This window comes from Cornus florida, unplaced genomic scaffold, assembly GCF_030987335.1.
Source record: "Cornus florida cultivar Cherokee Brave unplaced genomic scaffold, ASM3098733v1 CherokeeBrave_3.0.0_Hap2_Chr09, whole genome shotgun sequence".
Lineage (NCBI taxonomy): Eukaryota > Viridiplantae > Streptophyta > Magnoliopsida > Cornales > Cornaceae > Cornus > Cornus florida.
In genome coordinates this window covers 86,312,657-86,337,244 of record NW_026775579.1, presented here as the reverse complement: position 1 = coordinate 86,337,244, position 24,588 = coordinate 86,312,657, and the positions used below count along the sequence as shown (strand labels likewise).

General features: G+C 38.3%; 2 protein-coding genes and 1 long non-coding RNA gene across 4 annotated transcripts; 2 read left to right on the top strand and 1 right to left on the bottom strand.

Annotated features, from left to right (window-relative positions):
- The first annotated feature begins 1,495 nt into the window (after window positions 1-1,495).
- LOC132274871 (F-box protein CPR1-like) lies at window positions 1,496-15,800 on the top strand. Its single transcript, XM_059776217.1, has 2 exons — window positions 1,496-2,714; window positions 15,504-15,800. The coding sequence occupies exons 1-2, from the start codon at window positions 1,555-1,557 to the stop codon at window positions 15,514-15,516; spliced, it is 1,173 nt and encodes a 390-aa protein (XP_059632200.1). The 5' UTR covers window positions 1,496-1,554; the 3' UTR covers window positions 15,517-15,800.
- Window positions 4,950-6,027, top strand: LOC132273428 (uncharacterized). Its single transcript, XM_059774383.1, has 2 exons — window positions 4,950-5,025; window positions 5,128-6,027. The coding sequence occupies exons 1-2, from the start codon at window positions 5,020-5,022 to the stop codon at window positions 5,941-5,943; spliced, it is 822 nt and encodes a 273-aa protein (XP_059630366.1). The 5' UTR covers window positions 4,950-5,019; the 3' UTR covers window positions 5,944-6,027.
- Window positions 15,801-18,249: 2,449 nt separating the features above from the next.
- LOC132274870 (uncharacterized) lies at window positions 18,250-21,257 on the bottom strand. 2 transcript variants are annotated; one of them, XR_009470534.1, is made up of 6 exons: window positions 20,958-21,257; window positions 19,931-20,054; window positions 19,182-19,240; window positions 18,880-18,966; window positions 18,739-18,797; window positions 18,250-18,523 (listed from the first exon to the last, which is right to left on the bottom strand). It is a non-coding gene; the product is annotated as an uncharacterized LOC132274870 (long non-coding RNA). The 2 variants fall into 2 exon arrangements; XR_009470533.1 differs by having other exon boundaries at window positions 19,931-21,257.
- Between the last annotated feature and the right edge of the window lie 3,331 nt (window positions 21,258-24,588).

The window sequence follows — 24,588 nt, the reverse complement described above, 5'->3', positions numbered from 1 at the left end:
ATGTTACACTGCAAATGATCCATATTCTACAAGTTCCTCAAGTTTTAGGGTTCACATTTTAATTGATGGACTTAAAAATGGAAAGGAAAAAAAAAAAAAATCAAAAGAGAAAATACTAATGGTCATGTATTAAGCTTTAATTGAAACAATATTAAAGTACAACTTTCGTAAAAATAGTCATACCACCTTACCATGTCACAGAATTATGTAACTTACCTTACCACAGTTTTTTTTTTTTTTGGCTTCAAATTCATAACTTTAAAGTAATAATAAAGCAACTTTAAATTCATAATGGAACAACTTTACTGTTCCAAAATTTTACTTTGGACCAAGCATTTTCTAATTACAATTCAACCTAAAAATATCACACGTTTTAGAACTAGAATGCGAACAAAGGAAATTTTTATTATTATTATTTTTTTTCAACTTTAACCTCATGTAACTAGCATATAGAGTTTAAAAACTTGAAAAGAATTATGATTTTTTTCCCCTTGTATTCGGATTTTTAGGTTGGAGTTGAGGAACCATTTTCATTTTTTATATTAATTTTTATGAGTTAAATTTTTAGATAATCAAAATTTGAACCAAGAGTCCAATTTTTAGATAATCAAAATACTAGTATATTATTATTATTTTTTAATTCCAATATATATATTATTCTTCGTTTGGCTGAACCATAATTTTTTTTTTTTTTTTTTCACGTTTGGTTGAACCCAGAGTCCAATTTTTAGACTCCTGAAGGGTAATGAATGTTTAAGCTAATAAAATAAATTGAAAGATGTTTTAAGTTTGAATCCCGATCATGTTTGGAGTTAGAATAGGCAAAATTAGATTGAAGCTCACATGTATATACAAGATAATAAGATATGAGTACGATAAATACGACAATAGAAAAATAATAAATTATATATATATAATAAATTTGTAATAATAATTTTTAAATATTATAAATTTAAATACAATCATTAGCATAATATAGGGGTTAGACTATTTCTGATCAAATTATATTATGTTATTTTTGTTGTAAAAGTTATATCTCAACGTTCAATACTTATTAAAAATACGTTTACATTTTAATGTTAAAAATTTATTAAAACTTGGTTGTAAGGTATTTAGAAGTATTATTAAAATTTAAAAATATAAATATGTTTAAAAGGTACTCCATCAAACACGTATTTGAATAGTATGTATATGATACTAGTACTTCTCAATGGTAGAACTATCCGGGCTCCTTAGACTATTTCAAGTATTACCTCTATTTCTAAATAGAAGTTCAATTTAGAAATTAAAATTTTTAAAAGATATGTAATTAATGTATTGTTTTTTTTTAAAATTATTAAATTATTATTATTAATTTAAATATATATATAATTATGAAGTTTGAAATTGTTTTTAAAAGTTAAAGAATAATATTAAAAATATAATGAAAAGATGTTTACAACTAATTTGAGACACTATCTACTACTAATTAAGAACGGAAGAGGGAGTTTAAGAATTTAAGAACCCCTTGTTAAAGCTCTAATCCTTTTGAGGAGAAAAGTGAGGAAGTCAGCCATGGAAAGTTTAACCAAACCCTCACAAACAACTGAATCGCAGAGACTTCCGGACGATATCTTATTCGACATACTCTCAAGACTCCCCGTTCAGAATCTTATGCAATACAGATGCGTATGCAAATCATGGCAATCTATGATCTCCGATCCCCAATTCATCAAAACCCACCTCCACCGATCAACCCAATCCCTCGACACCCAAAGACTCATGGTCACACATCCCTCCAATGACCACTTTATCTCCCTTGACTGCAAATCTCTTCATGAATCGAAAAGGGTCGATTCGCCTTGGAAGACCTCGTACTCCTATGCCAAGGTATTGTGTACTTGCGATGGTTTGATTCTATTGTGTTTCAATTACAAAGCCTTTATGTCGCCCAATAGAAACAGGGACAATGAATTTGTTTTATGGAATCCGACTATTAGAAAGCATGTGATGTTTTCGTGCCCTTATAATTATATAAATTCTGGTTCTAGCATGCTTTATGGACTTTGTTTTGATTCATCCACGAATGGTTATAAAGTGATTATGTTGTCGGAAAGTTTTGGAGTTTATGTATGTGTCTTTGATTTGAAAACCCTTTGCTGGAAAGAGATAAGGGAGTCTTCTTTTTCAATTTCGTGCCGTGAGAATGGGGTTCTTGTGAATGGAGCTCTGCATTGGATTATGACTTCTAAAAAGTGTAATTCCTCTGTGATTGTTTATTTTGACTTGGTGGAGGAAAAGTTTAAGGAGGTGCCGAAACCGGATTTTGGGGGTAAAAATGTTGAGTTTGGTTTGGTTGGTTTGAGAGGATGGCTTTGTGTGTATGGATGGATGGATACTACACAGGTTGATGTATGGGCAATGAAAGAATATGGGAAGAAGGAATCATGGACTAAATGGATTACCATTTCAGCTAAAAGAGGAAGCACCTTTTTATGCTACTTGAAGCCTTTGTGTTTGAGGAACACAGGTGAAGTTTTGGTGGAAATTGGCAACAGGGAACTAGCAGTGTACGATCCAAAAGAATGTACATTTAAGATTCCATTGTCCTTTTGGAATGTTCATAGTTTGACAGTGGCCACGTATGTGGAGAGTCTAGTTTTATTATATGATGACGATGACACTACTAAGGTGCGACACAGGAAAGTGAATCCGAACAGAGGATACAGGAACAGGTAGGAGAGGAAATCACAAACTTTGTTCTTTATTATATTTTTCCCATTTCTAGTTGGTGTCTATTCGAATATGTTGATTTGTTAGAAATTTTTTTCGTCATTATTACATGTCCAAATAGAAACATGGTTGGCACATTTTTGTCTCTAACTAATTGCATAATTGCATTTTGATGAAGTCCTCATTTTTTATTTCTGTGAATGAACCTTGCAGTATCAACTGACCATTTTTATTTTTTTTATTTTTTTTATTTTTTATTTTTATCATTGTGATTCTCTACTGAAGATGCAAGAAATTCATTCCCTCTTTCTCTCTCTAGAATTCTTACACTTCAACCAAAAGATCCCCCCCTTCTTTTCATTCCTTCCCCTCTTTATAGATATTTACAATATATTTACAAGATATTTACAAATATTGACGGATTGCTGGATCTGGGCCTGTTCCTCCATAAGTCCTGGTCACCTTTGATGGGCTTATTCGCGTTCGGCCCATATGGCAGTGTCTTTTTATGGGCCGACCCAGCTGTACGGACCGGATGTCGTGCTTGCAAGTCAGATCCGGCCCATGTCGTCCTGGGCCTCCTCAACTGCCCCCATAATTGCCCCTTATTTAATAAGGGGGTAATTATTAATGGCGTCTCATCATGACGTTGACGGCTCGAGAAAGCCACGTGGGGGAACGGACGGTCAGATCCAGAATCAATGTTCCGGGGCTCGAGGAATTTCTCGCCTTCCCGACGCTTCGGCCCTCGGGCCCCCCTCGCCTTTATAAAGCTCTAGAATACCACTTCACGTCCTTTTACCGTCTCCATCATCAGTCAAATCTCTCTCTTTCTAGAACAGTGCTAAGCTTTTTCTGGTGAAATCCTTCAAGAGTCATTCTTCCAGCGATCTTGCAGTCCTCTGAGGTTAGTTTTGTTCCTTTTTACTTTCGGCAGGTTTCTATTTACCCCCTTTTAGATCCTTCAAGCACTTCCACCATGGTTGTAGATCTGGATGTTCTTCGTATGAGACTTAGACTTCCTGACAACATCGAAGTTAGGGTTTGCCCTCAGGACGTTAACATTATGACCGGTGCCGGCCTCCTGCCCGGCGAAGTCTTATTCACGAACCTTCAATTGAATGTTGTTAGGTTCCCTCTGCACCCTTTCTTTAGTTATGTCTTCAATAGATTGGGGATATCCCCCCTGCAGGTCAACCCCAACTTCTTTAGAATCATATCCGTTATGCTCCTGTTGATGCGTGACAGAAATCTGGACCTTGACCTCATAGACCTTCTTCTGTGCTATAAGGTCAGTAAGATCTGTACTAACGAACCCTTCTACCACCTCTACCCGTTCGAGAAGATGTCCATATGTACGGACACAATAAAATCTGAAAAGGGTTGGAGGGATAGCATCGTGGGCGTTAGTGGGGCTTGGTCTTCGCCGGCTGCAGAGGGTTACCCAATCCCGAGCGCCTTTGGTGTCTGTTCTGTCTCCTCCTATAAGAAATTCAAATCTCATAAACATGATTGCCCCTGCGAAACATGCGTTCCCCGTTTTTGTACTTTCTTATGCCGTTCCTTAGGAATACCTTGTGATGACTTGAGCTACAGTGTTTGCAGGGATAGGAGTAATTACTTGAAGAAATACGTTCTGAACGATATTCCTTCCTGCTCAGATCTCCTCACTTCAGACAACCTCTTAGCGCTCTCATCACTCGGCTACAACATGAGCAGGCTTCAGATTCCTTCTTTTGGCAGGAAGAAAAATACTCCCCCAGCCACTCCTGCTGCTGGGGCGACCTCCTCTCCAGCATCAGCCTCTTCCTCAGCCACCATCTCTGACACTATCTCGAGCACAGTGGCTATTAACTCTGTTGTCAGCACCCCTGCTACCAACCAGAGCGCGTCTCCCCAAACTACCACAGCTCCTGCTGCTGCTGGGGGCGTTCGGGACAAAGAACGAGGCAAAAGGCCTCATCCTGACAGTGAGGTCAATCCTGAGGAGGAGCCTCTCATAAGAAGGACCCGGGTCTCCGGGCCGGGTGCTCTCTTGCACCGTGCGATCAGAGCTCCTGCTCCCTCTGGGCCTACTGCAGCTGGTGGCTCCGCTTCTGCTTCAGGCCACCCTTCTATTCCCACCTTACCGCCATGGGCCCCTCGGTACACCCGAACGGATGGGACGTTCGTGAACCGAACGAAACCATGCTGAAGGATGGCCAGACTGCCATGGCGTACTATAGGAGCATGTGGACTCCGAAAGACCTTGAGGCGGCAAAGGGCCTATCCCAGAAGGATGTGTTCAGCCGCTTTCCCCAATCTGCTATGGAGGTGACTTTTATTTTCCAACTCATGAATTCTCTCATATTATTTGGTCTTGCCTTCGCCCAACCTGACTATTGGCTTAACCGTTCTTAATGTACACCTATGCAGACATTGTTCGGAATGATGGCTATGCAGAAGCAGGTGGAGATGGGGAACGCCAGTGCGCGTAAGTTTTCTGATAGCCTGGAGGTGGCTAATAAAGAGAACGACCTTCTCGCCATGAAGAATACCGAGGTACTGGCTCGGCTTGAAAAAACTGAACAAGAGAGAGATGTCCTGAAGAAGGAGAATGACTCTCTTCAGGATGAGAAGGATGCCCTCCAGCTTGAAAAGAGCGTCTGGCAGACTGAGCGTGACTCAATCAGAGACGAAAAGGCAGAACTCCAGCGCCTTCTGGCTGACGAACAGTCTGCTCGGATGGCTTTTGAGAAAAGAGCTCTGGACGAGCGTACCGCTCTGATCGATGCGATCAGCAGAGTGAGCGGTGGGATGCTGGCTCTTTACGCTCGGTTCTCAAGGGTCGGTGCTCTTAGATATGCTCAAGGATTCCGGGAAGGTTTCGCCAACCGAGTTCCGGATGAGGGACAGACCAGTTCCACTCCAGATGAGGTCGACAAGGATCTAGGGATCGAACCTCTGGGGGTCTACGTCGACCCAGAACCCACCGAAGCGGAGCGCATATTCGATGAGTGCCAGGACATTGCTTCCTCAAGGATCATCACAGCCCCTCCTATCGCTCTGCCTCTGACCGCTCCTCAATCGCCAACTGTGGTACCTTCCATAGCCACTGCTGACGCTGAGCCCCAGCCGAACGATTCAGTCATTCATCTTGATTCCCCACCTCGTGAAGGTGAGACGGCTGATGGGGCCGAAGAGGCGGGTCGGCACAACCAGGATGCTGTTGGTACTGAGGCGTCTAGCTAGGGCTTCTTTGGACTCTTCCATTCCATATCTTTTTGTAACGATGGACATCTCACTTTTTGTAAACTCAATGCTTAATATCAATGAAATGACAGAACTCTTTTTCCCTTTGTGTTGTGCTCTGTTCAACCTATTTTCAATACATATATATCTTTTCTCTCTTTTCTTTTATATTAGCTTTGCCGTGTGTTTGCTTATGGCAAGTGCCTGGCGCTCGGCTAGAATGCCACTTGCCACTTGGCTTTAAATTTTTAGCAAGTGTCTGGCGTTCGGCTTATGGTGCCAGCTGCCACTTATCTTGCTTAAGTGCCTGGCACTCGGCTAGAATGCCACTTGCCACTTGGCTTAAAAAATTTTTAGCAAGTGTCTGGCGTTCGGCTTATGGTGCCAGCTGCCACTTATCTTGCTTAAGTGCCTGGCGCTCGGCTAGAATGCCACTTGCCACTTGGCTTTAAATTTTTAGCAAGTGTCTGGCGTTCGGCTTATGGTGCCAGCTGCCACTTATCTTGCTTAAGTGCCTGGCGCTCGGCTAGAATGCCACTTGCCACTTGGCTTTAAATTTTTAGCAAGTGTCTGGCGTTCGGCTTATAGTGCCAGCTGCCACTTATCTTGCTTAAGTGCCTGGCGCTCGGCTAGAATGCCACTTGCCACTTGGCTTTAAATTTTTAGCAAGTGTCTGGCGTTCGGCTTATAGTGCCAGCTGCCACTTATCTTGCTTAAGTGCCTGGCGCTCGGCTAGAATGCCACTTGCCACTTGGCTTTAAATTTTTAGCAAGTGTCTGACGTTCGGCTTATAGTGCCAGCTGCCACTTATCTTGCTTAAGTGCCTGGCGCTCGGCTAGAATGCCACTTGCCACTTGGCTTTTCATTTTTTAGTAGGCCGTTGGAAAAGAAAGTTATTTTTTTTTGTAAATTTCAGTAACTTGCACATTCATACGTATTTGATTGACAACAAACAACATCCAATTAAAGCCGAAACTTAGCTTCTATTGGTAGTACCTCTTCAGAGACGTGGCGTTCCAGGGCTTGCTGACCAACCTTCCCGCCATGGTTTCCAACGTATATGCCCCCTTGCCTATGACTTCTGCAATTCTGTATGGGCCTTCCCAGGGTGGCATCATTTTTTTGACCATCCCCACCTTTCTTTTTAGAACCAGATCGCCAGGGGCAAAATCCCTGTGTTTTACCCTTTTGTTGTGACTATTCGCCAATACTTGCTGATACGATGCTAACCTTATAGCCGCTGTGTCCCTCCTTTCGTTTATCATATCGAGGTTCAATCTTAACATCTTGTCGTTCTGATCTCGACTCCATGCTAAGCTTCTGATAGTGGGGACCAAATGCTCAACCGGTATAACTGCCTCGGTACCATACGCCATTGCAAACGGGCTCTCCCCAGTCGGCCGCCTTGGGGTGGTTCTGTAAGCCCATAGAACGTTCGGGAGTTCATCCAACCACTTCCCTTTATGATCTTCCAGCTTCTTCTTAATGCAGGTGAAAATGGTTCTGTTTGTGATTTCTGCTTGTCCGTTGGCCTGAGGATGACTTACTGCAGCCAACTTCTGGTTGATTCCATACTCCTCCAGCAGCTTTCTTACTTGCCTGCTGTCGAGGTTTGTGCCATTGTCCATGACTATTGATCTGGGAACGCCGAAACGGCAGATAATATTGTTCCAAATAAATCGTCTCACATGAGTCTGAGTCACGCTAGGATATGGTTCTGCTTCCACCCATTTAGTGAAGTAATCCGTGGCCAGTAACACATACTTGTTCTGAGCTCTTGCAGTTGGCAGAGGACCGACTACATCCATCCCCCATTGCGCGAAAGGCCATGGCGAGGCCATTACGTGCAATTCCTCAGGTGGTTGGTGGATCAATGATCCATATCGTTGGCATTTATCGCACCTTCGAGAGAACTCCTCCGCATCTCTTGACATGTTTGGCCAGAAATACCCTTGTGTCATTGCTTTATGCGCTAACGATCGCCCCCCAGAATGATTGCCACACACACCCTCATGAATAGCTCGCAATACCTGCTGCGACTCCGCGGGGGTGACACATTTCAAGTATGGGCCAGAGTAGGACCTTCTGTACAGCTGGTTACGCACGATGGCGTACTTTGCAGCATTCTTTTTGAGTCTCCTAGCTTCATCCCTCTGCATAGGCAAAACGCCATCTCGAATATAGGTAATGATGGGGTCAATCCAACTCGGTTCATACGGTATGACGTTGACTTGCCAAGGGTCAGAGTCCAAGGGTTCTTCGAAAATAGATGGCTGGGTCAGTATTCCTACTGGAATCACCCTCGCCAATGTTTCACCGCAACTCGAAGCATTACATGCTAACCGGTCCGCATCTGCATTCTGTTCCCTCGGCAACTGTATGAATTCAATCTTTGCAAAGTCCTTGGCTTTATGCAGAACGGCAGAACGATATGCCCCCATCGTGTCATCCTTGGTCGCGTACTCACCATTTACCTGCCGAACAATCAGCTGCGAGTCACTATACACAGTCAAACTTTTGATCTGTAGCTCTCTGGCCAACTTTAATCCATTTAGCAACGCCTCGTATTCCGCTTCATTATTGGTGGCTCGGAACTCAAGTCTGAGTGCTTGGCTCAAGGAAGTACCCTCTGGGGTTTGCAGTTTGATCCCAATTCCAGCCCCCATCTGGTTAGAGGAGCCATCCACAAAAAGTTTCCAAGAGCCGCATCTAAGGTCTTCTTCCGTATCCTCGGCATCACATTCTAGCAGGAAATCGGCCACCGCTTGCCCTTTAACAGCTGTTCTCGGCTCATACGTTATGTCAAATGAACTCAACTCTATGGCCCACTTTGTCATTCTGCCCTAGAGCTCTGGCTTGTGCATAAGCGTTCTGATTGGGAAAGTTGTTAGAACAGCTATGGGGTGGGATTCGAAATAATGCCTCAACTTTCTTTTTGCATTTACAAGTGCAAGTACCACCCTTTCGGCCTTTGAGTATCTTTTTTCTGCCTCTGTCATTGTTTTGCTTACATAAAATACCGGGTATTGCACCCCTTCCTTGCAACGAATCAGAACGGCACTCGTCGCGACACCAGATACTCCAAGATATAGAAATAACTTTTCTTCCGGATCTGGGGCTGACAGGACTGGTGGATTCTGCATATATTCCTTCAAATGAGTCAATGCTTGTCGTTGCTCATCCCCCCAGACCTGCCTTCCATGGCTCCGAATCGTGTCAAAGAACGGTTTGCAGTGATCTGACAATTTTGAAATAAATCGACTTAATGCAGCTATTCGTCCTGTGAGGGCTTGCACCTCTCTGATCGTCTTTGGCTCGGCATTCTTAATCAAAGCCTCTGCTTGAGCGGGGCTAACTTCGATGCCTCTGCGGTTGACCACGTGTCCCAGAAACTGTCCGGAACTCACACCGAACGAGCACTTGGTTGGATTGAGCCTCATCCCATATCGCTTCAGTACATCAAATACATCTTGCAGATGCTTCAGATGATCATCCTTCTTCCTACTCTTTACCACCATATCATCAATATAGGCTTCCACAATCTTTCCCATTTGATTCTTAAAAATTTTGCTAACAAGTCTTTGATAAGTTGCTCCCGCATTCTTTAGTCCGAAAGGCATAACTTTGTAGCAGTATGTTCCTCGCTCGATGACAAAAGAAGTTTTTTCTTCATCTGCGGGGTCCATAGGGATCTGATTATAACCTGAATAAGCGTCCAGAAAGGTTAAACGCTCATACCCGGTGGTGGCATCCACCATTTGATCAATCTTAGGCAGCGGGAAGCTGTCCTTCGGACAGGCTTTGTTCAAATTGGTGAAATCAATGCATACTCGCCATTTCCCATTCTTCTTCTGCACGACAACAACGTTGGACAACCAATCAGGGTAGTGCACTTCTCTGATAAATCCCGCATCAAGCAGCCTATCGACTTCTTCCGCTATGATTTGATTACGTTCTGGAGCAAATCTTCGTTGCTTCTGTTTCACTGGTTTGAAATTGGGATTGACATTCAGGGAATGACAGGATACGGAGGGACTAATTCCAGGCATGTCTAGGTGACTCCATGCAAATACGTCGGCATTGTGGGACAAGAAATCCACTAGCTCTTGCTGCTCTTCTCTGGTCAGTCTTATACCTACTCTGGTAGTTCGTTCTGGCCTGGACTGATCGATCTGCACATCCAGAAGGGGCTCCCCGGTCAAGTCGACTGACTCCTCCACCCTGTTCTGCTCGGGCGGAGGTTCCTGTAATTGCTATCTGGGGCTTGCCGAACGGACGGGCGCCTTCCCTTTCCCAGCATGCTTTAGTGTGACGGAATAACACTCTTTGGCTGCGACCTGATCCCCCCGGATGTCTATCACTTTATCTCCATCGGGTCCGAGGCACCTCATGACCTGATGCAGAGTTGAGGGTACACCTTGGACTCTGTGAATCCATCCTCTTCCCATCAGGAGATTATACGAGGGGTGAATTTCTACAACCACAAAAGTTTCCATAAGAGCTCGTTCTGCAGCTTGAACTTCCACTTCCACCATCCCAACGGGCTCCACCCTCTTCCCATCGAACCCTAACAAGGGATTTCCAGTGGGCTTGAGCCTCTCTGGTTTAATCTCGAGCCTATCAAATGTGTCCCTCGGCATGACATTCGCACTGCTCCCAGGATCGATCAGAACTCTGCGCACCAAGCAGTCCGCCACTGTTAAACTGACTACCAACGGGTCTTCATGGGGCAGTTGAACACGCTGCAGGTCTGTCCAGTCGAACTTTATCTGCATCGACGGGCTCTGCTGGTGTAGAGTATTCACACTGCTGACCCTTTTCTTCATCTGCGCCTGCCGCAGGTGCGCCCGGAGTAGCTCATCTGACTCTTCACTAGGCTCGGGTCGATCATGGGTAGCATTGATTTTACGAACTGGTTGTGAATTGTGGGAGCTTTGTTTATGACTCCTTTTTATTTGTTCCACCGGTCGATTCTGCTCTATCGCCGAGCCTTGAACATAACTCGCGAACTCCCCTCTAGCTATCAACATCTCCACCTGCCTCCTCAGGTTCCTGCATTCGTTAGTCTGATGACCGAAATCGGAATGGAAAGCACAATGTTTAGTTTGATCCCTCTGTTCGAGGGGTTGCCTAATTGGCAGTGGTGGATGAAACTTATCTTTGTTCTCCTGATACAGCCTCGCCAGAGTGACCTTCAGCGGAGTAATCAGCTCTTCCTCCCTGGACCTTTTTTCTGCCTTCCAAGAGGTCTGACGTTGCGGCTGAGCCTGCTTCTGCCTGATCTTTGCCTTGGACTTTTCCTCGGTCGACACGAGCGACGCTGTCCGAGCATTAGCTGCCTCCTCTTCTTCTAGGCGCACAAAGCCATCGGCTCTTTCATTGAGTTCATCCATAGTAGTCGGCGTGTTCACTACCAGACTGGTGTGAAACGGAGTTCCATGTGTCATGGCTAACTTGAAGGCTTGAACTGCTGTAGAAGGGTGGCATTCGATCACCATACTCTTAGTGAGATTAAACCTGGTAAGAAAAGCCTGGAGACGTTCATCTTTGTGCTGCCTCATCGTGAATAGGCTCGAGATGTCCTTCGGCCGGCGCTTGTTCCCATAGTACTGGCTTATGAACCGATCGCACAGGTTTCTGAAGCTACCAATGGAGCTCCTAGGCAAGTTTTTGAACCAGCTGAGCGCCGGTCCGGCCAGGCTTGTAGGGAAACATTTGCACATTAAAGAGTCGTTTTCCGTATTCAGGGCCATTTTCAACTGGATATGGTACACATGATCGATCGGATCGGTTGTTCCGTCAAACAGAATAAAGACTGGCATAGCAAACTTCCTTGGATGCGGGGCATTCAAGATCTCGTCGGTGAATGGTGAATCAACCGTCCGAGCTGCGGATCGGAGAGCTTCATTCTCTCTCTGGAGTCCAGCGGTAGCTCTGTGAGTTACGGTTCTGCCCTCCGAACCGCGATGAGTGATAGTAGCCATGGAGGGCCGGTAAGACGGATCGAACGACCGTTCCTCTATGAACTCTCTTTGCCAAGGCGACGCTACTCGACGGCGATCAACCTCTATCACTTCCTCTCGGTCGAATCTTTCCCGATGCGGATCGAAGGTTATGGCTTCATTCCGTCTAATCTGCTCATGTTGCGGATCAACGTGAGTCGATTCTTCGTGGTCCTCAACTCGACGAACATTTGGCGGCAAATTGTCCATCATCCTTTCATCACGGTGGTGAGCTGACTGATTGTTCTCGTCCTGTTCGCCTTGACGCGCGATATTAGATTGAACACCTCCTTCACCGACCGGAAGTGGATGCGAAACCGCAGGTATTTGCCGATGTTGCATTCCAGCTTTCAATTCTGCATTCTCCTTTTTGAGAGCCTCAATCAAGTTCATCAACTCCTCAAGCTTTGTTTGCTGGACAGCCTCCATCGGATTGGAGCTTTCACCTATCATTATTCCTGAACGGAGTAAAGGCATTAATCTCAAGTTCGCGAGTAGATCCGAGCTTCGTGAGTGGGAATTTTTCAGATCTGGTTTCGAATTCTCCGAATTATGCTCACCGTTTACGAGATCTGAATTGTCTGAACTCTAAATCCGTCAGATCCCGCCACAATCGAACAACTCGTTGTTGCGTATATCTGAAGCCACTTCTGCCAAAGCTTCAAGAATTGTAATTCCTCCAGAGTAGGTCACAATCGCTCAGATCTGGATCCAAATCCCAAAGATCGAGTCTCGATCAACCGAATTGGTCTGAATCCACTCGATATTCCTCATTGATCAACCAAACTTCCATGCGCTTCCCACAGACGGCACCAATTGAAGATGCAAGAAATTCATTCCCTCTTTCTCTCTCTAGAATTCTTACACTTCAACCAAAAGATCCCCCCCTTCTTTTCATTCCTTCCCCTCTTTATAGATATTTACAAGATATTTACAAATATTGACGGATTGCTGGATCTGGGCCTGTTCCTCCATAAGTCCTGGTCACCTTTGATGGGCTTATTCGCGTTCGGCCCATATGGCAGTGTCTTTTTATGGGCCGACCCAGCTGTACGGACCGGATGTCGTGCTTGCAAGTCAGATCCGGCCCATGTCGTCCTGGGCCTCCTCATCTACGCTTTTGTTTATCTTAAAATGAAGTTGTTATTCAACTTTTGAAGTAGAGTATCTCATACGTTACAGCCTATAGCTATGAGAAATCATGGGTCTAAAGCTTCAAGAATTAAGTAATAGACGATTGCTGGGCTGAAAAGGAACCAAGCTAATTGGAAGAGGGTTCTATGTTTGTATAGGACCATCGTGGGGATTCTCTATGGGGCACTTGTATTTTGTCTATAGTAATTACGACATACAGGGATTTCTTTTGTCCGCGTAGCAATATAGCATAACATAGGATGGGACCCTTAATCTGATGGAAGCACATGAGATCTGATATACCATTTGCAGTTCTTTGTTTATTTCAGTTTTCCATATAATCATGTAGGTGATTGGGCATCCATGTGTGTGCATATTTTATAATTGATATTTCCAGTTTCGGTTGAATGAGAAGTAGTAACCTTATTAAGGTCTTAAGGTTTCTCCTTTTTCATTATATTATATGTTAAATGTTATTGATTATGTGTCTAAACTAAAATATTTTGAACTGAAAATATTGAGTTTTGCCAACAAGTAGTTGAATTATTGCACCTACTCAAGAAATTGAATTCCCTACTGAGGAATTTCTGTTGGTTTAGTCTTCTTTTGAGCTTTAAGTACTATTAGCAAATAGAGGATCCTGGATCATTTTTTAGTGGGTTTTTATTATTTATTTTTTATGACATGGTTATGCATTGTGGATACTCTCTAGTTTGTAGAATTTTCTCTTACTACCTCTTTTTTTGTTCACCAAATTAATCTTGGTATTTTTGTGGCAATAATCATACTAGTTGTTGGGTGTTATAGTGTGATTACTCTGCTTGCTTGCTGTTACTTTATTTATTACAGGCCTTAAGAAACTTAACTTAGATTTCTAAGGTTATAGACGAGCATTTCTTCTTGAGGTCCTAGTGGAGGAATTTCCTCACACTTCTTGGTTTTTTTTTTCATCATTATGTTATGGAATTCAATCTAGGCATGCTGCAATTTCTCATAGTGAAGGAATTTCCTCACACTTCTTGGTTTTTTTTCGTCATTATGTTCTGGAATTCAATCTAGGCATGCGCTGCGATTTCTCATAGTGAAGGAATTTCCTCACACTTGGTTTTTTACGTCTTGGTTGTTTCCACAATACTCTTATTGTTATATCATTCTTGGTTGTTAGTTCAATTTGAACACAAGAAGAATGGTGTGAGAGGGTCTTTGATGCAATGATTTATTGTCATTGTTGCATCTCCCTCCATTTGCATATTTCTCACACAATTCTTTAGAGTACAAATTTTTTTGTAACAAGTTTTGATCATCTTTAGGGTAGAGTGCAAAAAACCCCCCCGTTATATACATAATGTGAAATTACCTCCCTCATGTTCAAAAAATCCCCCTACATTTTCCACATCAAGCTAATTAAGACATTTTGTTAATTTGAAGATTGAAATACCTAAAATGCCCTTAAGTCAAAGTAAAAATAAAAAGTATCGATTTCATAAAACACTGATTATTAAGGGTATTTTGGGGTTTTAATAAAAAATTTTTTGTCAAAATTGACGTAAAAGGGCAAGTAGCACATATTTTCAAATGTTGGTGATTTATATGCACAAATACTAAATTGCAAGGTGTGTTTTGCACTTTACCCTTACCTTTATAAACTTATTTTATGATTCAGTCATTTATTTTTTCAAGTTGGTTAAGTTCATTTAGTCATCGGTCTAATGCGTTCTACTTCTTGGAGTTGTTTTTTGCCCTTTAGCCTTATCTTTACAAAACTTAGTTTCTGATTCTTCCATTTATTTTTTCGAGTTGGTTAAGTTCATTCAGTTGTCTTCTAGTTCTTTGATCTGCTGGCAACCTTTTCTTTTTTGCAACGTAAGCTGTTTAATTGAAAGGGCTAAAAGCCAACATATACACAGGGGGCGGGCATACCCCTCCTACCTCGACAAGCTACTACACCATTTTTATTTTTTTCCCCTGTTTTATGAGTTTCCTTCTTTTTTTCCTGCTAGTGCTCAAGGATAGAAGAACTTAAGGCTTGCTTAAAGATAATAGATTTCAATAATTTTAAGAAGTACACCTCAAATTAGAGCAGTTAATTTGTTGCAAGTCTCTATGAAAGTGACTATATCTATATGGCCTTTGTTCATAAAGATCTAACACTTTTATCTTTACTCATTTAATCTCTTTGGCTTTTTGGTGCTCTTAGGGGGAATTGTAACATTTTCGTAGTACCTTCTTTCTGTTCAAAATGATTTTCCCCCCTTCTTGTTTTTGTCTTCCTAAAAATATACTACTTCCAAGGAGGCTATGAACCTTTAATTAATCTTCGGAGATTATTATGGTTGCTTTTGAATGAATGCTTGTGCATTTTGAAAATGTTATGCTTGTTTTTATTTTGTAAAACACTAATATATTCTTTTTTCCTTGTTTCAGATTGAAGAAATAGAATGGTTGGCTGGTTCTTCTCTTGATTTTTCTTGGATAATTTGTATATGGGAGTTTCGGTTTGTTCACTCGTGGTTTTTGTATAGTAAATAACATTTGCGGTTTTAAAATTTTTGCTTAGTGTAGAAGTCTTCAAGGTTACAAATGTCTGGATTTAGCAAAATACCTGCACTTGTTTGTTTGGTTGAAAATGCTGCTGTTAAAAGTGGGTGGAAGAAGTTCAGGATGTGTTTTAATCATAAATTTGTTCTAACCATTCAATAATATTCATTTGTCACTTCCCTAGCTTGTTCAATGTTTCGTTTTTTTGTTAAAATCTACTTCTTTGCTTCTTAGGAGTAAATGATATATTGATCCAATTATTTACATTCAGATATATGAAATTGGTGGTGGATCAGGAAGTTTGATAATGTTTTTTTTAGTTGAATATGAATTACATAATGTTGAATGCACTTATGAGAGTTCAAAATAATATGACTGACTTACATGTATGTATTGTATGTGCATCAAACAATATAACCTTTTATTACTATGACATTGTAGACCTTGTAATGGCATCTTTAAAGATGTGAATAGGAAGGAACTGCTGGTGATAAGATCAGTTATAAACTTTTTATGTTGATGATGTTAAGATTGGGTAAGAACTGCTGGTGATAAGAGTACGTGATAAACTTTTTAAACACTATTCGGAAGCATGATCAATTTATAAACTTGAAAAAAGCAGAATTTCATTTTAGTATTTGTGTAATTTTTTCGTTCAGAAAATAGACGTAGGAAGACCAATCACAATTTAAATGGTTAATTTTATAATTTTATTTATGAATGGATCGCTAGAGACGTTATAAGGAAGTCTATTTCCTTTACTCTAATGAATTTCGTATATATTTGATATAATAAAACTAATGCTTTGGAATTAGTGCAAGAAAAAGTGTATATATGTGGCCGATATATATATATATAAAGTATACAGGAACAAAGTACAGTTTGTAGTTTTGGCTTATTTTAGAGCCAGTTTGGAATTGCTTCTCTACTACTTAAAAACCATTTTAAGTGTTTTGAATGGTTAACAAATTTAGTTTAATTATAAGTGTTTTGAAAGGTTAACAAATTTAGTTTAGTAGAGTGTTTGAATTCAGTTAAAATTTGCAGCTTTTAAAACTAGTTTATGAGTAGAGGTTGAATATTTAAGGTAACTTTCTTTCCTTAAATAATTGTCCTTTTAATTTTTTATAAAGATAATTACATCATTCCTTAATAAAGTTGATATTATCAAATATGGTAACATCATATTAAATGATATTATTGTAAAATTAGTAATAAAAGTGTTTTTTAAAAAATTATTACCAAATAAATTAAAATATAATTTAATTGTGAAAAATACTTATTATATTATGTCACCAAATATTTAACATGTTATTACTTATTATAATTTTTTGACAACTCCATTAATAAAAAAGAGCTTTTAAAACTACGGGCTCTAATATTATCATTAGTTTAAGGAGCCCATGTTCAGCAATTATTGGAGGGTTTTTAAGGGCATGCATTAGCCAATTTATAACTTTTAATAAATAATAACAAAAAAACGTATTCCTAGTACAAAATATATTTTTATAAGAGTAATGATAGGGAAATCGAAAAGGAATCACCGAAGACGTGATTGGTCATTTTTATCACGTGTTAAATAATTATTTTCGGAATACAAAAAGTGGTAACAATATTTTCCAAAACACTTCTATTGCTAATTTTATAATAATATCTTTTAATAAAATATTAACATATTTTATAATAGTTATTTTATTAAAAAGGAGTATAATTGTTTTATAATTATAAAAAATTAAAAAAATAATAAAGAGTTATCTAAAATATTCAACTTGTATTGAGTTTTAAAAGTTCCAAATCCTAATAGTTTCATTGAAAAATTTTACTGAGTTATATTTGGTAACCACTATAAATGTTTTTAATGATTACGAAATACATCTAAATGTAATTTTTTAAAAATAAAAGTATTTTTAAGGGGTGGAGAAGCGATCCTAAATGGACGTATTCCTACTCTGTTGCGGAGAAAGTGGCCTGGTACATATACATATACATATGCATAAACCGTTGCCTTCTGCATAAACCCTACCTGGCCGAGACAGATACAGCCCCAAGAGAATGGGAAGGACGATAAAACGAAAAAAGTTAGGGATTGAAGGTGACACGTCAAATCTTCCATATAAAATCATATACAATATATTCTTGAAATTACCAGTCAAGTCTCTCTTGCGATTCACACTACAACAAATAAGGGTTTTAATGACGAAATAATTTGTCACTAAAGCTTAAATTTTCGTCACTATATCTCTTTAGTGACGAAATAAGTTTCGTCACTAGGTCGTTGCTATATAATCGTCTCGGTTGATCTATAGTGACGAATTGTAGTTTCGTTACTAAATCTAGGCTTTTAGTGACGACACTTGTTTTGTCACTGATAGGTATACTTATAGTGATGAAACTGTTCGTCACAAGGTTGAGGACAAATACGATGCCGTATATGAATTAGTGACGATCAGTTGTTGTCAATATAGACTAGGTTGTGACCTTCTTTTGTCACTAAAGTCTTTTTGTGATTAATTTCTATATTATTAGCACCATTTGGTTTAGTCGTTAGATGGCCTTATAAGACTCAAATCTACTGTTCAATTAAATTTCTATACTATATTATATTCATTTCAACACAAAAATTGAAACAGTGTTGAATAAAACATCAAATATCATTACAAAATTGTATTACAATATTCGATTTGATTACAAAAGAGAACTACCCAATTGTACAATACAAATTCATACTAACAAGTAAAAAATAAACTCTCATTCCTAAAAAAAAAAAAAAACACACACACACACGCACAAAAGAACTCTCATGCCTTCATACTAGTCCTCTAAAATCTTAAAATTCTTCAAACTGTTTATGACTTTATGCACTTCGCCTTTGAATACAGTAATTCCACACCAAGTCACTCCAGAAGCTGCAACAAAATTGATTTTTTTTTAGTAAATGGAACAATGGGGACTGTGAAAGTCAAACTTAAAAATTAAATAATACTTTGTATTTTCTAAGCAATTAATCTTGATTAAAATGAATTCCTTAAAAGAGATGCATATTATCAACATGAAAAATGAAATAACAAATACAAAGAATTATTTATCTAAGTCATCATCTCAACAAGTTCTTGGAAGTAACCTCATTGTTAGGGCTGTCCATTGCTCGCATTGAATTTTACTTGGCACCAACTGAATTTCCTGAGAAACATCAAATATCTTAATTATTACTTCTGTAAAACAAACACTAAAGGAAAGAATATTTATCACACAATAGGCTTACATGAAAGGTAGTCATTCTTCAAACTGTTTATGACTTTATGCATTTCGCCTTTGAATACAATAATTCCACACCAAGTCACTCCAGAAGCTGCAACAAAATTGATTTTTTTTTAGTAAATGGAATAATGGGGACTGTGAAAGTCAAACTTAAAAATTAAATAATACTTTGTATTTTCTAAGCAATTAATCTTGATTAAAATGAATTCCTTAAAAGAGATGCATATTATCAACATGAAAAATGAAATAACAAATACAAAGAATTATTTATCTAAGTCATCATCTCAACAAGTTCTTGGAAGTAACCTCATTGTTAGGGCTGTCCATTGTTCACATTGAATTTCACTTAGCACCAACTGAATTTCCTGATAAACATCAAATATCTCAATTATTACTTCTGTAAAACAAACACTAAAGGAAAGAATATTTATCACACAATAGGCTCACATGAAAGGCAGTCCTAATCCAAATTCTTTAAATAAGCCAGTTATTGATAGAACACCAGAGGAATATATAACAAAAAGAATATATAACTTAGAAAAAAGATAAGAAGGAAATAAAACAAGAGAGATATACAAATGGCTAAACTAATCCAACAAAGATGAAACAAAAAAGCAAACTATCAGATGAAAGATTTGAAACCAAAAAATAAAATATACATCATCTGTAAATATCAGCTGACAAAAAAAAAAAAAAGAAAAAAAAAAAAAGCATAATTTTAAGAACCCGCTCCTACACACACATTCATTTAAACCCACAATATATACATATGAGAGAGAGAGAGAGAGAGAGAGAGTAAAGAAGCAATATATATATATATATATACATATATATATATATATTGACCACACTAACCTATTTTTTGTTTTCCTTAAAGTGATATGCACTTATGCAATGCCACAATTATGATGCTTGCCGGAATGGTAAGACTTAAACCAAAAACAAAAAAATTTAGTCAACTTAGAGATTTTGTTTCGTAATCACATTGTTTTCTAATTTATGTGAGAGTTTAGTTTGAGGACACAATGCCAGAAGCAAAAGACAAGGAAGCTCACCCAATAACAGTTAACCACCATTATGAACTAACTTGTGAAACCAAACCCATGCTACCACATCTGTAGATTAGAACAATGTATTTTGAGACCTTCAATAGGCATCAAAGTGTTCCCTTGCTCCATCCTAGAAAAAAAAGAAGAAGAGAGTAAATGCAATAAAAATAAGTTAAACTATTAAGAAGCGTAAGAAATACCAATGTACCTTATCATAGTGAGTATCAGTCATCATCACACACCATATGTGACATTTCACAAACTATATGTAAGGTCACATGAGAGAAGTTTCAATATAATAATAATAATAATTTAACTAAGTTTGGGTAGAGGGTATTCCCACTCCCACTCTTGTATATTAAAAGACTTAATACCCACTAACAAAATTGGCTTGAGCATACAATCTAAATGGCTCAATTAATAATACTACTTTAACCAATTGGATAACTATTTATTTTCCACTTATGGCCTAGTTCATCACTAGCTAAATCTAAAACAAAAATGATAATGGATAATTTTGTTGAGCAAAAAACCTTTTAATACTTAAAAGAACACATTGGATTTATACTCAAAATATATATACATATTAAATTACTCATAGTCAAATCTACTCTAATCTATGCTCTAGTGCGCTATTTTAGCTTTGATGGATTGCCCGTTCTTCTTGAATGGAATGAATCAATGAGAATGGACAGAGGGGAAAGGCAACTTAGAGATTCGTAACTAGTTGAAATTCTGACTTCTATATAAGCGATTATGTGTGAACGATTTCCTCGCTTTCTAGTTCGCTGATTGATTGAGGAGAAAAGTGGAATCAATTAAAATGCGTAGGCAAGAGAAAGACTTGAAAACATAAGATTTGGGGCAGCCATAGGTAGACTATGTATTGAGAAGTAGGGCTTCGGTAATGGGGGAAGATAGGGAGATAGAGAACATCAAAATTGCAGATTTAAATATATGACAAGATGTATAATTAGGGGGGCTTTCTTTGACAATCTAGGGTTTTACAACTATAAAACAAATTAAAACGTACCTCCAGAGTCCACATGCAACTCAGATTCGGCCATGCTAATTGATGGAGCTCAAATTCGGCCATCTTGAACACGTTTTCAGCCAGCAAAATTGAAGGCCTATCCATGGATTGGGAGCTTGAGGTTGGGCGATCACGAACGTTGTCGAACAGGTGACAGATATGGGTTACTTTATTCAGTGGGTGAAAAGTGGTTGAAAGGGAAGCCATTGAAATGGGTGGTAGCGAAGACTATGTTGGGGTAGATGGTGAGGGTTAGGGTTTACAGGAATCTTGTGAATGAAAAGCATATAATAGGGAAAAGACTAATACAACGCAGTTTGGTTTGATTTTTACTTATTCCTATATTATAAAATTGAAATATACCACATTATTAGAAACGACACAGTATTGCGCTAAAAATAGCAACGAAATATTTTTCGTCATTGAGTTCTTAAAGAAAAATCCCATGGAAAACTTTTTTGACAATGCGGGAATGCCAATCGAGTTTCCCACCGAGCTTTTAGCTACAAAATAATCATTTCGTCAATAAAAACTAATCTTTTTGGGATGAAATAATAGTTTGCCACTAAAAATACCATTATTAATGACAAAAGAAGCTTTGTCACTAAAACATCGTCACAAAAGGCCCAATTTGTTGTAGTGTCAGGTGCGTTTGTAAATCATGGCTTGAAGCAATTTCCGAACCCGAATTTGAGAGATCACATCTCAATGAATCAATTAAGTTGGAGCGTCAAAGTATCTTTTTCTGGGACAGAACCAAAGCCAAGTCCGAAGATTTAAACTATGTATGCTATGACTGCTGTGATGATTCAATGAAAAAACTATGCTTTCCACGTGAGAAGTATAGGAGGGCTACGGTGAACTGTTCTTGTAATGGTTTAGTACTGTTGTGGTTTAAAAAGATGTGTGTACTGTGGAATCCATCCACTAGAGCATACAAGAGGTTCTCATATAGTATATATGGCGATTATACACCACATGGACTTTGCTATGATTCCTCCATGGATGATTACAAGGTGTTGTTTCTTCGTGGGAATTTTTTTTGTGATTTTCAGTTTCAGAGGTCAATGCTGGACGGAGGTTAAGGAATGCCCTTATAATTTTTACGGTGATTTGACCATTGTTAATGGAGTGTTACACTCATTTGCTTTTAAGGTAGAGTCGCGCCGTAATGTGTTGCCTCACGTTCTACTAACATGGAGAATGGTTGGAAACTCTCGTCGTAATAAAAACAATGATCCACCAATTTGTATGTATGGTGATGCGGTTAATGCCTACAAACTTAGCCACCCCCAAGCTAATACGTCTCATATATATGACTGTGCTTATTTACTTTGATATGGTGGATGAGAAGTTCAAAGAGATGCCAACACCAAATTGTTTAAGCCGAGATAAGTTTGCATACGAGTTTGGTTTGACGGTTATGAGAGGATGCCTAAGTTTATATTATAGTACCACTGATGGGAACTATATTGAGGTGTGGACTATGAAGCAATATGGTGACCATAATTCTTGGACTAGGTTCATTGTCATCCCACGTTGGCTACATACAAAACATATTCATTCTTTGAAGCCATTGTGTGTAACGAAGAAAGGTGAGATTGTGATGACGTTTGATCATGTAAAGATATTCATCTATAATCCTAAAATTAACAGGTGCACTGGTCTTGGACGAATAAAGTTTCTAGATTCAGATTTGGTTTCATATGTGGATAGTTTCGTTTTGCCCATTCGTACTCCTTAAGGAAGGAAGAAAAAACAATTGTAATATCTATTCTTTTTTAAGCTTCTACTTATATTGTAAGCTAATTCATGTCTTTTGATTGTTATGTTTGATATTAGTTATTGAAAGAAATTTAAAATTTTCCTCTCGTGGGAAAAATTGGCGTAATTGTTATGTTATTGTTTTTGTTGTATTAATTAATTAGCATAGGCCAGATTTTTATCTTATTCTACCTAGGTTAGATTGTTATTTTTTCTTTTCTCTCATAATTGATACTATCATTTCTTTTTATTTTTGTCCTATTTATCCAAACAAAGCCTAAATAATTCAATTATCTTCATTCAAGCCTAAATTTTCAATTACATAGATATTGAACTAAAGCATTGTAGTTTTAAATTATGCAATTTTTTATGTTCTTTCAGAGGGATTAGTGAAGACAATGAAGGCATGCAATGGCAATTAATAGACATATATACATGTGTGTGTGTGTGTGTATATATATATATGTTTATATAGTAACTGAATGCATAGACCCTGACGTAGTTTATTTCTCATGCTGATCAGTTGACATTCTATTATTTTTTATACTTAATAATAAGTAGATGAGAGATTTTTTTTTTTTTTTTTTTCAGAATAATATCTCTCTCAATATACTCGTGAAAAAAATTTATGATCCGTAAATTGGACAATCAACTTACCACCATTTAATATTCCCATGACCAACATGCTGTACAAGTAAAGTAGCATACTATTTAATCGGGCATCCGCGTGTGTGCATATATATTATTCTTGATATAAAATTGCAATTATAAATAATATTTACAGTATGTGTTGAGTGAGAAGTATTAATCTTATTATGGTCTTTAAGGTTACTCCTTTTTCTTTATATTATATGTAAAATTAGAGCAATTAATTGGCACCAATTCAGGGACCATATTATGTATTTTTATAAGACGTTCAACTTATGATGGCCTCATATTACTTTTGGTACCAAGTGATTTGTTGTAAGTTATTCTTTTTTGCTCTTTAATAATAGAATGTAAGGTCAAAAGTATTTGAATCTCTTTTCTATGGTAACCGAAGTATATTTTTATTTTTGTTTTTATATTTTTTGTTAGCTAATTTCCAATTCTATTGGACTTGCTACCAAACATGATGGTTGAACAAGTTGGACTTGCTAGTGTTGAGGTTGAATGAGTGAATAACTATTATGTGTCTAATGAAGGAACTTGTTTTCCACTCACATCATGATGTGAAACGCTGCTCTGATGACGTCACATACGATCGTAAAAGAAACTTAGCTTATATTTATTTGGACGTAAAATATTTTTTACCAAACATGATGGTTAAACATGTTGGATTAGCTAGCGTTGAGGTTGAATGAGTGAATGACTATTATGTGTCTAATGAAGGAACTTGTTTTCCACTCACATCATGATGTGAGACCCTGCTCTGATGAGGTTGCATACAATCCTAAAAGAAACTTAGGTTATGTTTATTTGGACGTAAAATATTTTTTAAAAAATATTTTATTTTTATTTTTTGGTGTTTGGTTATCGTAAAATCTTTACGAAGAAAAAAAAAAAAAATAAAATTTAACAAAAATAACTCATTCATCAATTTTCGAAAAGTTATTCTACATACCCCGCCGATAGACTCGACCTCAACTTCGATATAGATTTTTGTCAAATATCGACAAAGTAAAAATAAAAGAATATTTTATCTAAAAAAAAAAAATATTTTACGTCGAAACAAAACCTTAATGTCACATACTGTTAGGAGATCCAAGTCTAATTGGATTTGAGCTAGAGTCATAATCTGATCTATTGACACATCTATATGAAAGTCATGCACAATTATATATATATGGACTTTGTTCATAAAGATCTCACACTTTTATCTTTACTC

Excerpts from the sequence above, each read along its gene's own strand:
- LOC132274871 (XM_059776217.1), top strand. The coding sequence starts at position 1,555 with ATGGAAAGTTTAACCAAACCCTCACAAACAACTGAATCGCAGAGACTT.